We start from the raw sequence: 13,794 nt of genomic DNA, 5'->3' as shown, positions 1-13,794 counted from the left end.
GAGTCATGTTCATAACGGAGCCGGGTTCCAGCTCATTCCAAGAACATCCCGGAATGGTGAGCCAGGATCGCAGAAAAGCCGTGGCCAGCCCAATCTAGGGACATCCCAGCTAACATGAGCCGGGCTACAACCCAATCCAGGGAATCCCATCTATGATGATAAGCCCTCTCGTGTTCGTATACCTTCATTTCGTGTACGTTTTGTGGCGTGTTTCGTGTAAATTAAAATTAATAATAATTTTATTATTTAAATATTGATTTTTATTATCAAATCTTAAGTCAATAAGTCATAAAAACTCAAGTGTAGTCAGTCTTTTAAAATTTAAATTTAATATATAATTCCGTAAAAATTATGTAAAATATTATTGTAAGATATATGTATTCATATAATTTTGATAAGTTTATTTATACATAAATTTTATTTCGTATACTTCATTTCATGTCGTGTACCTACGGGTAAAACCAAAATTGAAACTAAATTCATTCGCTATTTTCGTGTTCGTGTACCAAAAATGTCAACCCAAACCAATTATTTTCGTGTCGTTCATGTCGTGTTATCGTGTCGTGTACGAAATTGCCGATTCTAGTGGCTGGTTGTGGTGGTGGTTTTTGTTGAATTCTTTGTCTGCCATATGATTTATTTTCTGAGATCTATAAACTGTTGTGTATCAACATCAAGTTCTGATACCAATTGTTAGGCTTTAATTAACTGTAGAGTGGGATGAATACAGTTATAACAATCAAACTCAAATAAGAACTCAACAATGAAGAACAATTTTCATTATTAATGAATAAAACTGATTACAATCTCTCTCAAAGGATGAATAAATATCCTTGAAAGACCCGCAATGGTTGACTCAGTTAGTTGAAGAGGGGACAATTATCCTTTTGATCACAGGTTCGAATCTCACATGAGGAAAAATTTAGTGATTATGCCTCCTGAGGCCAGAGCCCGTCGCTTAAATGCGGTTTACCTTGATTCAGGTGGTTTGCAGGCTATTGCGTGAGCCCGTGGGGTTTACCCAGTGCGCACTATGACGGGTAGCGGTTGTGGGTTTCCCAACTATAACAAAATATATCCTTAAAAACTGCTAGGTTATGTGTATGATTGAATAATGCACGACACATTAAGTGTTAACCTAATCCGTGCTTATATACTGCACAGTTACATGATCAATTTAGTTGATATAATTGACATGAAGAAGGAATCCTAATACATATCCAACTATTGATTATTACAATAAGTAAAGTCCTAACCAACATATTTCTGCAAATATATCTTCTTCAATATCTCTTGATTTCCAGCTTGACTAATACTGATATGAGCAAATTCTGATGATAAGTACTTAATAGCAAATACTGACGATAAAATTATGATGACTCACCTTTTGTCAAACCTTAATATGCAATTTGCTGATGACAAACTCTGATAGCTATAATGATATCATCTATTATATCAAACATGTCGTGAACCTGTTTACCTATAGCTGGGATGCTGACTCGTTCCTGGATTGGGCCTGAAACCGCTCCCTTAGAGCCTCTGACTCACCGCTATTAACTTGTCCTGGATTGCTGTTGGATCCCGGCTTTGTTCCTGAATTGAGCTGGAAACCCATCGCCCGTCATTGGAGTGGCCGACTCACTATATTGGCTTGTTCGTAACTAGTTGGATTTTCAGACTCCAACAATTGGGCCTACACATCACCCTACTGGCTTGTTCTTAGGATTGACGGATGGAAAATTGGCTCCCGCATTGAGTGTGTCCGGCTCACCATATTGGCTTGTTTCCGGATTAGGATGAAACCCAGACTCCTGTATCTGAGTCTGACTCAACCTAGAGGCAGGATTGAACCTCTAGATGAGATTTTACATCCTATCATAGTTTGCCGATATGATTCACGAATAATATAATATAGGATTAGTAAAAAATTGGTTACTTTTTTATTTTTTATGTTTCTAAATTTTTGAACCAAAAATTGTGCACCATTTGAAAGTGCATGAATACTTTTTATTTTTCTTGTGTATACACTTTAAAACAATTTTTTATTAATTTGAAAGGAAACTACCAGGATAAATCCCAATCGACGTGTAATTATATTGAAAAATAGATACAATCAGCTAAATTCATTAGCCGTTATATTTTCAATTTGCTTACATACCGAATACAAATATTTTTAAAATTGAAAACAAATTTGATTATTGTCAATGTTAAGTTTATTTATAGCAAGTTGAAAAATTTTAACGTAACATCACAAGTTACTTGAACCTAACATATTCTTATTGAAAATTCGTGAACCAGTTTAATAAGATATAGCTGGTTAACAAGTTTGTTAATAGGCCCTCTAAATAGTTTGTTAATATAGCTCGTGTATATTCGTGAACATAGTTTTTCTTTTAAATTTATATATACATTTTTTTTACTAATACTAGTTTAATTATGATATATGTTCGTGAGACATGTTTATGATACTAAGTAAAGTACGGTGTATGCTAGTGAACTGTTTGTTAATATGTTAATGAAAAACGAATTTTTTAAAGAGTTTTTGACTGCGTAAAATTTTGATTTTGAATTTGATTAAATTTTAAAACAAGCTAAAACATGAATATGGGAGAATGTGGTTCGATTCTGATGTGACTCAAATTAAACCCTTTTGTGTCGAATGTAATGTAGAATAAGTAAGGGTATCATTAACGCAAAGGATCAAGTGTTTGATTTTTACTTTTATCTTGAGTAAAAATTAAGAATATGATTTGGTTTGATTAGTTGTTTTTAACTAAAATAAATTTAACTTAATTAAAATTTGGTGTGTAAGCAAGTGGAGAGAGATGGTGGAAAGCATGTAAAGCCACCACTAAACCCATGGCATACAAGTGTCGAACTCTATCATCGATATGCTAAATACTTACAGAAAATTTGCCATGACCACATAGAAATAAATTTTGCTATTCATATAACCCCATGGCCACATAGAAAAGTTAATATGAATTACACACTTATACAATTAATCCCATGACCACATAGAAAGATTAATTGACTTTTTAGAGACAACAATCACATTACAAATTTGGATGACCACATACCAATGTTAAATCAAGCATTTCTAAAAGTTTTGACGAGCATATAAGCATAATCAAACACATCTCAAGAATATAAATTTAATACTCATAAAATTGTCATAAGGTTTAGGGGTTCAAAAAAGCCCTACAACAAAGAAGGTTTAGCCTATTATAGTCATGAATAAGTACATAAAATCATACATGAGTTGAGAAAACAATACAAAGTAAAGATTTAGAAGAGAAATCCCTATATTGAAATTCCCATCACACAATCTTCTCCTTAAAGTCTTCTTCCCTTTTTAGTGGCTACTACAATGATTATATGTATATCTCCATCTATGATAATATAAACCTAATATAAAAAGTATTTTTTTTATTGTTTCTAGGAATAAACAAGAGTTTCCACAATTGAATGGGTTTCTAAAGTCAAAATTCGTAGTTGACTTTTCCTTGCTGTTACTGGACTGATCCGAGTGGATTTTGCAGTGTAGACCATTCTCTAATGAAAGAGAGTCTCATTATCTTGGCGTGGCTGTTGATTCGCCCAAATCCGATATACAGTACTCAAGATACGGCCCAAACAATGAGTCTCACACAAACAGTCCAACAAATCCGAATTTTCTTCTAATTTAGCTATGATCCTTTACAATTTAGAATTTCCTGCTTTCTACAATAAAATATTACAAAATAATTAATAAAGGTCCAATTAAATGCAAAATAAAATTAATATGGGAACATTAATCATCTAAAATATACAAAAATATATATTCTATCAGATTCACTCTTCCATATATTTATATTACTCTTCCCTCGGTATCTTTTAAGTTGTCAAATTTGATATTTGTACGGTTAAATTGACTAAAATTTGATTGAAGTTATTAATATTTTATAACTAAACAAAAAAAAAATCCATATAATTAAAAAATACATCTAATCTAATTTCTATATTATTTTTATTTTTAAAATAATATAAAAGTAATTTTTAATTTTTAATAAAAAAATGTTTATTTAACCGATAAAAAAGAAAATATAACAAGATACAGATGAAGTATCAGAAAAGACCAGTGAGCAATATATTCATGTAATATTAGTATCACATCATAAAAAAGGATAAATTATGAGTCGCTGAATTAGTTTTTAGTTGACATGCACTGTAAATTTCGTGTTTGTATAATAAAAATGAAGTAATGCATATAGTACCCAATTGGCCAAGTACTTGGTTTGACGTAGATTACTAAGGTCCAATCTGGGTAGCAGTCTTGGATGGACTTAGCCGCCAATGAAGACTACAACAATGCTTGTTTGATATTAAACTGAGGGCCTAAAGATTTTCCACTTAATCAAATCATTTTTGGCTGGCTGCCATTTCCCTTAAATACCACTTCACTTCTGTGAGCACAACTCATTTCACGCAACTGCTACCTGGTGACCTCAACTAGGCAACACACATCCACCATACTATCAATCCTGCAACTCCAGAGCTACTTATCTATCTCATCCCTTCTTCGGTAAGTTCATCTTTGCATCGTTAATATATTATATAAATTTCTCGACAACCCGTAACTTGACATGCAATCAGAGTATTATTGTAATGACTAATGTATTATTGTAACATATATTATTATAAGACGTGGTCTTAATGTTTTTGATTGCTTTGGTTTGCAGATCATTGAAAAATGGGTGCGGGTGGAAACATGGCAGCTACTGAGGATTCCGGTCATCGCGTGAAGAGGGCGAGGGGATCAAACGTTCTCCCACGAGCTCCTCACGAGAAGCCTAATTTTACATTAAGGGACTTGAAGAAGGCTATACCGCCACACTGTTTTGAACGATCACTTCTCCACTCATTGGCTTACCTTATTGTGGATTTCATCGCCAATTATCTTATGTACTTTGTGGCCTCCAATTACTTTCATCTACTTCCTTATAAACTAGCTTATCTTGCCTGGCCTATATATGGTTTTTGTCAAGGTTGTGTCATGTATGGACTTTGGGTCATTGGTCACGAATGTGGTCACCATGGCTTTAGCGACTATCAATGGGTTGACGACGCTATTGGTCTTTTTACTCATTCCCTCATCCTTTGTCCCTACTACTCCTTCAAGATCACCCATCGTCGCCACCACGCTAACACCTCCAACCTTGACCGTGAGGAGGCCTATGTGCCACAACTAAAACCTGATCCTAATTCATGGTACTGGGGAATTTATGGCACATCGGGTCGTGTTGGAGTGCTACTCTTTAAAGTCACATTAGGTTGGCCTTCATATCTTTTGTTCAACATGGCTGGAAGAGGTTACAACAAATTTGCCAACCACTTCTACCCATACAGTCCCATGTACTCAGCCCGTGAGCGTATCGAAATCTTGATCTCAAATGCTGGTATTCTTGCAATGCTTTATGCTCTGTATCTTTTAACTGTCGCCAAAGGTCTTTCCCACACACTTCTTGCATATGGGATTCCTTTACTAGTTCACAACGCTTTCCTTGTAATTGTCACATGCTTTCAACACACTCACCCTTCGTTGCCTCGCTACGATTCATCCGAATGGGACTGGTTCAGAGGAGCTCTTTCGACTGTCGACAGGGATTATGGAATCCTAAACCATGTGTTTCATCATGTAACAGATAGTCATGTAGTGCACCATTTGCTTTCCACTATACCTCATTATCATTCACTGGAGGCAACAGAGGCCATCAAGCCGATATTGGGTGACTATTATCAGTATGATCCAACACCATGGTACAAGGCCATGTGGAGGGAGATCAGAGCATGTCTATATGTGGTACCTGATGAAGATGAGAAAAATAAAGGTGTTTATTGGTTCAGTAACAAGACCAAGTATGATGATTAGTTTATCTGACTCAAATTACATTAAGGACCAATTTTCACAATTTTATGCAACTTCTTGTTAGAAAGGAACATGGAAAGTTAGATTACCCTTGGGTTTCTTTATCTTTGTGTTAGCCATGAAGATGATGTACCAGCTGTATATCAAATTAGAAATATCACTTTGTTTGATTTTAAGGAGACTATGGTTCTTTATGTATGTATAGTTTATTAAAACCATTGCAAGTTAATCAAAATGTTTTGTCTAATTTAAAGCAAAGTTTTGGCGCATCTGAATTCGAATACTTTATAAACCCAGTTTTGAAATTGTGCATAAACTCATCCTGAGCTACTTAATGTTAGAGACCGCCCTTGCTTACAATGTGAAAGACGTGAAACATGAGGATCTGGATGTTCTGGGCATGATATAATTAAATAAGATGTCCTCAACAGTTTAAACTCTATGCTGTGATAAAGCAAAGTAAAGAAAACATAGTGAGACTGGTAAAGCTGATGTATCAAAGAAAAAAGACGACACAGCAGCTGGACGTTTCCTATCCGGCTACTCAACAGGTAACTTTGGTCAATAATGCATACAGGACCGGTTCTGCTGAGGAACGTGGAGGGGACAAGCGTATTTTCAACTTTTTACCATTAAAATTTAACGAAATATATTAATATGCCTCCAAAAAAAGATGAAACAAAAAACTAGCTAGTTTTGTTTTTCCTAGAAAATAAATTTAAGATATGCAGGATGCATGTATTAGCTTACGGCCCTAGTTCACCTCCGGCGATTATTTACTAATCATCTGTTCATGAATTTTTTTTTGAAAATAGAAATACCTTAAAATAAAAAATTGAAGTATGGATAGATTGATAATCTCCTCCATCTGATGATTCCCTTCATTGGCACCAATTTTCTGTGCTATTCGCGGACGGATGATACAGTCAAACTTTTTTTTTTAAAAAAAAATTGAGAACTTGAAATTTGAAAGACATACCAACCTAAAATTCAAGTATCTTATTAAGCGTCCAAAGATAAAAACTTGGTTACAATGGCTACAAAATTGGTAGCTCCCACATCGACGACACACATTTCTTTTGTGTACTTTGTTTATATAACACTATATAATCATCCAACCTTTGCCTAATAAAACGACGGTTTTGTTTTAATCTGTTGTACGTATCAGACTATCAGAAGCAGTTCAACGACGGAATAAGATCACAGACAGATGTTACTCATTTCATATAATATAGCTACCTGATTAAGCTATACAGTCCGTTTTGTCACATATTATTTCATACACTCTAACGCACTATGAATGCGACACTTACATGCCATTACGTGTATTGTATTACATTATATAAATTTGGTTCATACTATTACTGCACTAATTTAATTTTATATGTGTTGCTGGTAATGGACGTAAACATCCTGTTTTGTCAGAAAAACAGAATAGACTTTGTTCATTAATTACTTTCCGCGTCCAGTTCGGAGTTCGTCGCCAAATGTATTAGACTGGATGAGCCAAGTTTAATTCATGAAAATAAATTTCATCCGGAGATATTTTTCTTTGAAACTAATTCAAAACTGGCAACAAAATATTATCTTATTTGGTTACCGGTCATAACCAAATTTTATTTGAAATTTTAAATTTGGTCAAAAGATATATATTTGGATGATCAAAATAATTTGATTTTTTTTGTTAAATAAGCTGCCAATCATAAGATCATGTTGTACCACTTCATATCTATCGCCTTCGACCATATTATTCATAATTTGAGATTTATTTGGTGAAACAGTCGTACGCCATTTCTGACTTGTGCTCCCAAACAAAACATCACTACTATAATTCCAACTTGTGGAATCCTAGCGCCCGCCTTGCCTGACCGACAGGGTTTCGTCTTTTCAAATTTATCATCCACCGTAACACATGTACTTCTTTTTACGTGTAATACTCCTATTTTATCTTTGTGGCGGGCGTTGTACTAGCTATTTATACTCTCTACCCCTTTCACTTTGTTATCATCCTTCCTTGCACTTGATACACAGCTACTCTCTATACTCTCGCATTTTGTTTTCGAAAAATATGGGTGCAGGTGGACGAATGTCGGATCCCCCGAGTGGGAAGAAGACAGCAGCAGAAGCGCTTAAACGTGCTCCCCATGAGAAACCTCCATTCACAATTGGGGACTTGAAGAAAGCAATTCCTGCTCATTGCTTTCACAAGTCTCTTGTTACGTCTTTCCGCTACCTTATTCAGGATCTCCTCATGGCCTATGCTCTTTACTATGTTGCTACCAACTATATAGACCAATATCTTCCAACTCCTTTCAATTACTTGGCTTGGGCCGCTTACATTGCTGTTCAAGGTTGTGTCCTCACCGGTGCTTGGGTTGTTGGTCACGAGTGCGACCACGATGCCTTCAGCAATTACAACTGGATCAATGACCTTGTTGGCCTTGTTGTTCACTCTTCTCTTTTGGTTCCTTATTTCTCCTGGAAAATTAGCCACCGTCGTCACCACGCAAATACCCAATCTCTTGAAAATGACGAGGTTTATGTCCCACGATTCAAGTCCAATATTCGTAACTATTACAAGTTGCTTAACAACCCACCTGGCAGAGTCCTTGTGTGGCTTACCACACTTCTCATAGGCTTTCCATTGTACTTGATGTTCAATGTGTCCGGACACAAATACGAAAGGTGGACTTCCCACTACGATCCCCACAGCCCACTTTACTCAGAACGCGAGCGCAAGGAAATCATTGTCTCTGACATTGCTATTCTTGCTGTCATTTACGGACTATACAAACTCGTGTTGGCCAAAGGATTTGCATGGGTGTTCTGTGTTTACGGAGGTCCACTTCTAGTTGTTAACGGATGGTTTGTGTTGATCACCATATTGAACCACACTCACCCTTCATTGCCATACTATGACTCCACCGAGTGGGACTGGTTGAGAGGAGCTCTTTGCACAGTTGACAGAGATTACGGGATCTTGAACAAGGTGTTCCACAATGTCTGCAATGCTCATGTCTGTCACCACATTTTCTCCATGATCCCACATTATCACGGACTCGAAGCCACTGAAGCAATGAAGCCAATACTTGGAGAGTACTACCAATATGATGGAACTCCGATCCTCAAAGCAATGTATAGAGAAATGAAAGAGTGCATTTACGTGGAGAAAGATGAAGGCGAGACCAAGGGAGTCTACTGGTATAGAAACAAGTTTTAAAGCAACCAAGAAGCACAAAATTAAAATAATTTTATTGTGTGTTCATTTGGAATAATTCGGCAAGCTTGTACTCCTAAACACCAAGGTTGTGTAGCTGTGAATATGATTTCAATTGTACGTTTTTGGAAATCTATATAACTTAATCTACTGAGACCGAATTTCATGACTTCATAACTGCACGGCTGCATAATATTGCTAATTAACTTCTCTATTGCTAATTAACTTCTCTAGCTAAATTTAGGGAAAAAAACCTCTCTAGGGTAGCATCAACTGAAATTATGGTAAAAAAAAGAGCATCAAACTGTAAATAATTTTCACTTTTAAAATTTTCGTTCAGGAATTCAGCCTACGAGGAATTCAGCCAACGGGGAAATTCATCCTAGTAATTTAACACTTCTAAAATTTTTAAGAGGTTAAAGTGAGATTTTAACCGGATCTTCTATATATATCTGTTACGCCCAGATCCTTTCGGTGGTATGAACAGGCTTCGGCTGGATTGAAGAAGGCTTCGGCCGTACCTGAAAGTGAAGAGAATGCGAGGGTTTGGACCCCCGATTCACCTCCGGTGTGAGAATCAGAATCTGGCTGTAAAATTAGGGTAGTAATACAAGAGCAGAAAGTGTTGAGAGTGTGTATGTTTTATCTTACTTCACAAGGGTTTTTATACCCAATCATGCCATGAATGTTCTTCCGTTACCAACCATTAATGAGGGAGTGAAAAGGGGGCGTTATGTCCCTTGCATTGTCCAACGGTCCGCTAGTAGCAGGCCTCATCCTGGGCTGCTTCCATGGGCCTCGGCGGCGGGGGCCTGGAGGTCCTTCGGCCCAGTAGCACAACCGCTTAATGGGCCTTCGTTCAATGGGCCTTATTGGGCCTATAACCAACATGTCCCTGTCCTTCGGCGGGGCCTTCGGGCCGGCCGACGGACACCGGTCTCGGCCTATATGGGGATGAAGGAACCCTAGGGCGATCGCTTCAGTCCCGCCTCGATCTTCGGTCGTACACGTGGCAAGCTTATGGGGACTTGCAGTGCATTGATGACAGCTGGTGGCACGTCATTTCATGACTCAATCTCTGCCGTTGAATGCCAACCGTCTTGATCTGGGACGTCCATTTCAAAAACCCCCAAACGTCGCTTCTCTAAATTAATTTTAGGCGCCTATATAAGCCCATTTGTAGGTTTCATTTCCTTTTTATCACTTTAGCTTCTCCACACACAGTGACAAATCGCGGAGAATCTCTCAATCACGGGCAACAGCAATTCCGTCTTCCCAAATCATCCCATTTCAATCCAAGAGCACCTTCAAATAAGTAAGTTTCTCTTCTTGTTTTCCAGTTTTAAGTTTGCATGTTAGTTTCCCGTGTTTTATAGAGTTTGCATGCGAACTTTGGTTCTGGGTTTATGGGGATTTTCTGGGTTTTTGCGTGTGCTATTGTGTTTTTCTGGGGTTTTTGGGTAGGTAACATAGGTTTCTGGGTTTTACCAATTCTGAGGAGGCCTCAAGGGTTTAAAGATGGCATGCGAGGTATTTTATGACCAAGAACGTTCTTCGGGATTTCTTGGTTTTAGAACACCCTTCGGGAGCCGACCCAGGGCTTAAACAGGTGGTTTGGAACGATGTTTGCGTAAGGCTTTGTAGGCAAGAACATCCTTCAGGTGGGCTTGGCTCGGAAGCAGCCTTCGGAAACAGCCTTCGGGGTTCTGGTTCGTTCGGTCCTGGGACGTGTACTCGGGTGTTTATATTTTCTTTTATCTGCTAATCCGAGTACATGGACTAATGTCTCTCTGTTCCTGATACAGGGACATGGACCGAGCAGAACGCCCCTCGGATTCATGGGACCCCTTATCCAACAGTTTGGTGGGAACGTCTTCCATTCGCCCCGAGCGGACGGAACGGGCCCTATATAGTTCGGCTGCCGACTATCCCGCAGCCAATAATAGATCTGAACTGACGAAAGGGCGCGTCGTTCAGATGTACGATGATTATTCGGTTCCCCGAGGACTTTGTTGGCTGTATGCGCCGAGGGAAGGCGAGAGGATCTTCGACACTCCCGGGGTGCCGGATGGATATGGAGGCTGCGCCATAGGGATTTCAGAGGCGGCCTTCAAATGCGGCTTGAGGGTGCCGCCGTTGAAGCTGATCAAGCACCTCTTCTTCCAGATGGGTATCGCCCTCGGGCAGATGGATCCGAACGGGTTCATCCACATCAACTGTTTCCAGAACAGGTGTCTTCACACTGGGATCGCACCCAGCACTCGCCTATTCTGGTACCATTAAGATTTTAGGAGGAATCCGAAGAGTGCGGGTTTTTACACCATCGCCCGTCGGGCAGAGCGACCCGATTGGACGGCGACCAATTCGAACAATAAGTCCACTCACACACATTGGTGCTATGTGAGTGGCCCGGGGTTGGCGGCCATGTCGGTTTGGCGGGATGTAAACCCCGCTCTACTTCTCATGCCGAGCTTGACCTTGGAGGAGAAGGATAGTTACACGGCGTTGGTGGACGTCAATGTGAAGAAGCTGGGTCCCGGAGAGTTTCGGGACAAGGATTGGCTCTTCAGCTTGTGGGGTGGGGGTAACAAAACTTCTTCCTTGGTCTTTTAGTGTTGTCCCCACGCCTGTATTTCTATTTCTTTTTATGCATTCGACTATATATATGCTTGGACTGACTTGTTTTCCCTTCTTATTTCAGTGTCTTCTAGGGAGGCCCTGATCGAGAGAAAGAAGGCCAGGGCGGCCGAGAAAAGGGCGGTCGAAGAGGCGGCGAAGAAGGCTGCCGACAAGGGGGCTACGCCCGATTCATCTGAAGGAACGGGTGAAAGGGCCCCGACCGAGAAGCCTTCGTCGCCCCGTCAATCTCGAGTGGCTTCTGAGGCCGAGGAGGGGGACGATCTGGAGTACATGGGAGAGGGGAACCCTTCCAAGAGGACCCGAAGCAAGGAGGGGATAGTGCGTTCTTATCTCCCGGGGTGGGGCGTGCTTACGTCCGACCATACGGTGTACCCTGCTCGGCAGTCCATGAAGGAGGTGGCTTCGGACCTCTGCCATGGTCTTCAGCTCCCGGTCGATCTCCCGACTTTTGCCTCGGCTTCTACTACCGAAGCCTGCACAGAGCTTCTGTCCTTCATGTCCTTGGTATGTTTTTAACCTTTTATTTTTCTTCCACTTTTTTCTTTTCGGCATCCTTTAGTAATGTTTTTGTCATCTTTTTGTAGGCTGCCCCTTGGGCCGCAGCCGTGGAGGACAAGGTTAAGGATATGGAGACTCGCATGGCCGAGGTGAAGGAGTTGGAGAGGAGGGCTGCGGCGGCCGAGGAGGAGCTCGTGAGGGTGAAAGCCCAGAACGAGGTCGAAGCCGCTGAGCTGAAGAAGAATAGATCCCGGCTGGAGACCGAGCTGGAGAGGGCGAACCGGAGGATCTCCCATCGGAAAGTCCAGCTGAAGAGGTCCCGAAAGGAGCTTCGGAAGAAGCAGAAGCAGCTGGACCGGACTGAGGAGCGCCGTTTCCAGTTCGACGCTGATTATGTCCTGGAGAAGGCCCATGGCCTGAACTGAGACTATAAGCAGTTGCTGGACGACAGCTTGGAAGATCCTATCGGTCGTCCAGCAGTCGAAGTCCCTCCTGTCTCCTCCGGCGAAGACGAAGAGCTCTCGGATGAAGACCCTCAAGCCTAAACCTTCAGCACTGAGGTGCTTGACAAGACTGAAGTTGATCTTGTTGCGAAGTTTGCCATTGGTGTTTCCATGGTCTTACCCAACTCTTGCAGCGGCATTCTTCGTTCGTCTTCCTGTATTTCTATTTTTTGTAATCGGTACTCTTTGTAATTGGTAGTAGTTGGTACTCTTTGTAATTTAACTAGCCTTCGGGGTTTTATATTTTAATGCATCTGTTTTTCATCAGCATTGTCCGACTGTATTTAATTGTTCGCCTTAAAAATGAATCGTATCTTCGGCTTATTCTGCCTCAACAATTTTAATAATAAAATAAATCGCATCTCTAGCTTCATTCGCCTCAACGATCTTATCGAATTGAATAAAATAAATCGTATCTTCGGCTTATTCTGCCTCAACAATTTTAATAATAAAATGAATCGCATCTCTGGCTTCATTCACCTCAACGATCTTATCAAATTGAATAAAATGAATCGTATCTTCGGCTTATTCTGCCTCAACAATTTTAATAATAAAATGAATCGCATCTCTGGCTTCATTCGCCTCAACGATCTTATCAAATTGAACAAAATGCAGCGTATCTTCGGCTTATTCATTTGCCTTAACGATTTTAATAATAAAATGAATCGCCTCTCTGGCTTCATTCGCCTCAACGATCTTATCGAATTGAATAAAATGAATCGTATCTTCGGCTTATTCATTTGCCTTAACGATTTTAATAATGATTTTAATTTTTTGCTGCCTCACTACCCCTTACGGCCCCAAGGGTTGAAGGTCGAAGGTTGGTTCGGGCTGCTAATCCCTTCTTAATTCAGGCGAGGGAACATGGGCGCTGATCTTTTTATGATCGCCCCTAGATCGGCGGTCATCTTTGGGATCGCCCCTAAACCTGGTTGGATTAATTGTTTCATTATCTAGGCCGAAGAACCATGTCCTTCCTTTGATCGCCCCGGGACAGGGATTCCTTGGGCCTCATTAATAATAAATAA

General features: G+C 39.8%; 2 protein-coding genes across 2 annotated transcripts; both read left to right on the top strand.

Annotated features, from left to right (window-relative positions):
• Positions 1–4,406: 4,406 nt before the first annotated feature.
• Positions 4,407–6,087, top strand: LOC141712583 (delta(12)-fatty-acid desaturase FAD2-like). The gene is made up of 2 exons (XM_074515572.1): positions 4,407–4,564; positions 4,722–6,087. The coding sequence occupies exon 2, from the start codon at positions 4,733–4,735 to the stop codon at positions 5,909–5,911; it is 1,179 nt and encodes a 392-aa protein (XP_074371673.1). The 5' UTR covers positions 4,407–4,564; positions 4,722–4,732; the 3' UTR covers positions 5,912–6,087.
• A 1,812-nt stretch (positions 6,088–7,899) lies between these two features.
• Positions 7,900–9,286, top strand: LOC141712582 (delta(12) fatty acid desaturase FAD2-like). Its single transcript, XM_074515571.1, has one exon. The coding sequence runs from the start codon at positions 7,977–7,979 to the stop codon at positions 9,126–9,128; it is 1,152 nt and encodes a 383-aa protein (XP_074371672.1). The 5' UTR covers positions 7,900–7,976; the 3' UTR covers positions 9,129–9,286.
• The last annotated feature ends 4,508 nt before the right edge of the window (positions 9,287–13,794 follow it).

The sequence above is a fragment of the Apium graveolens genome, chromosome 3 (assembly GCF_009905375.1).
Source record: "Apium graveolens cultivar Ventura chromosome 3, ASM990537v1, whole genome shotgun sequence".
In the NCBI taxonomy this organism is placed as follows: domain Eukaryota; kingdom Viridiplantae; phylum Streptophyta; class Magnoliopsida; order Apiales; family Apiaceae; genus Apium; species Apium graveolens.
Note: the sequence above shows the minus strand (reverse complement) of the source record. Positions and strands in the feature narration are given on the sequence as shown.

Excerpts from the sequence above, each read along its gene's own strand:
- LOC141712583 (XM_074515572.1), top strand. The coding sequence starts at position 4,733 with ATGGGTGCGGGTGGAAACATGGCAGCTACTGAGGATTCCGGTCATCGC.
- LOC141712582 (XM_074515571.1), top strand. The coding sequence starts at position 7,977 with ATGGGTGCAGGTGGACGAATGTCGGATCCCCCGAGTGGGAAGAAGACA.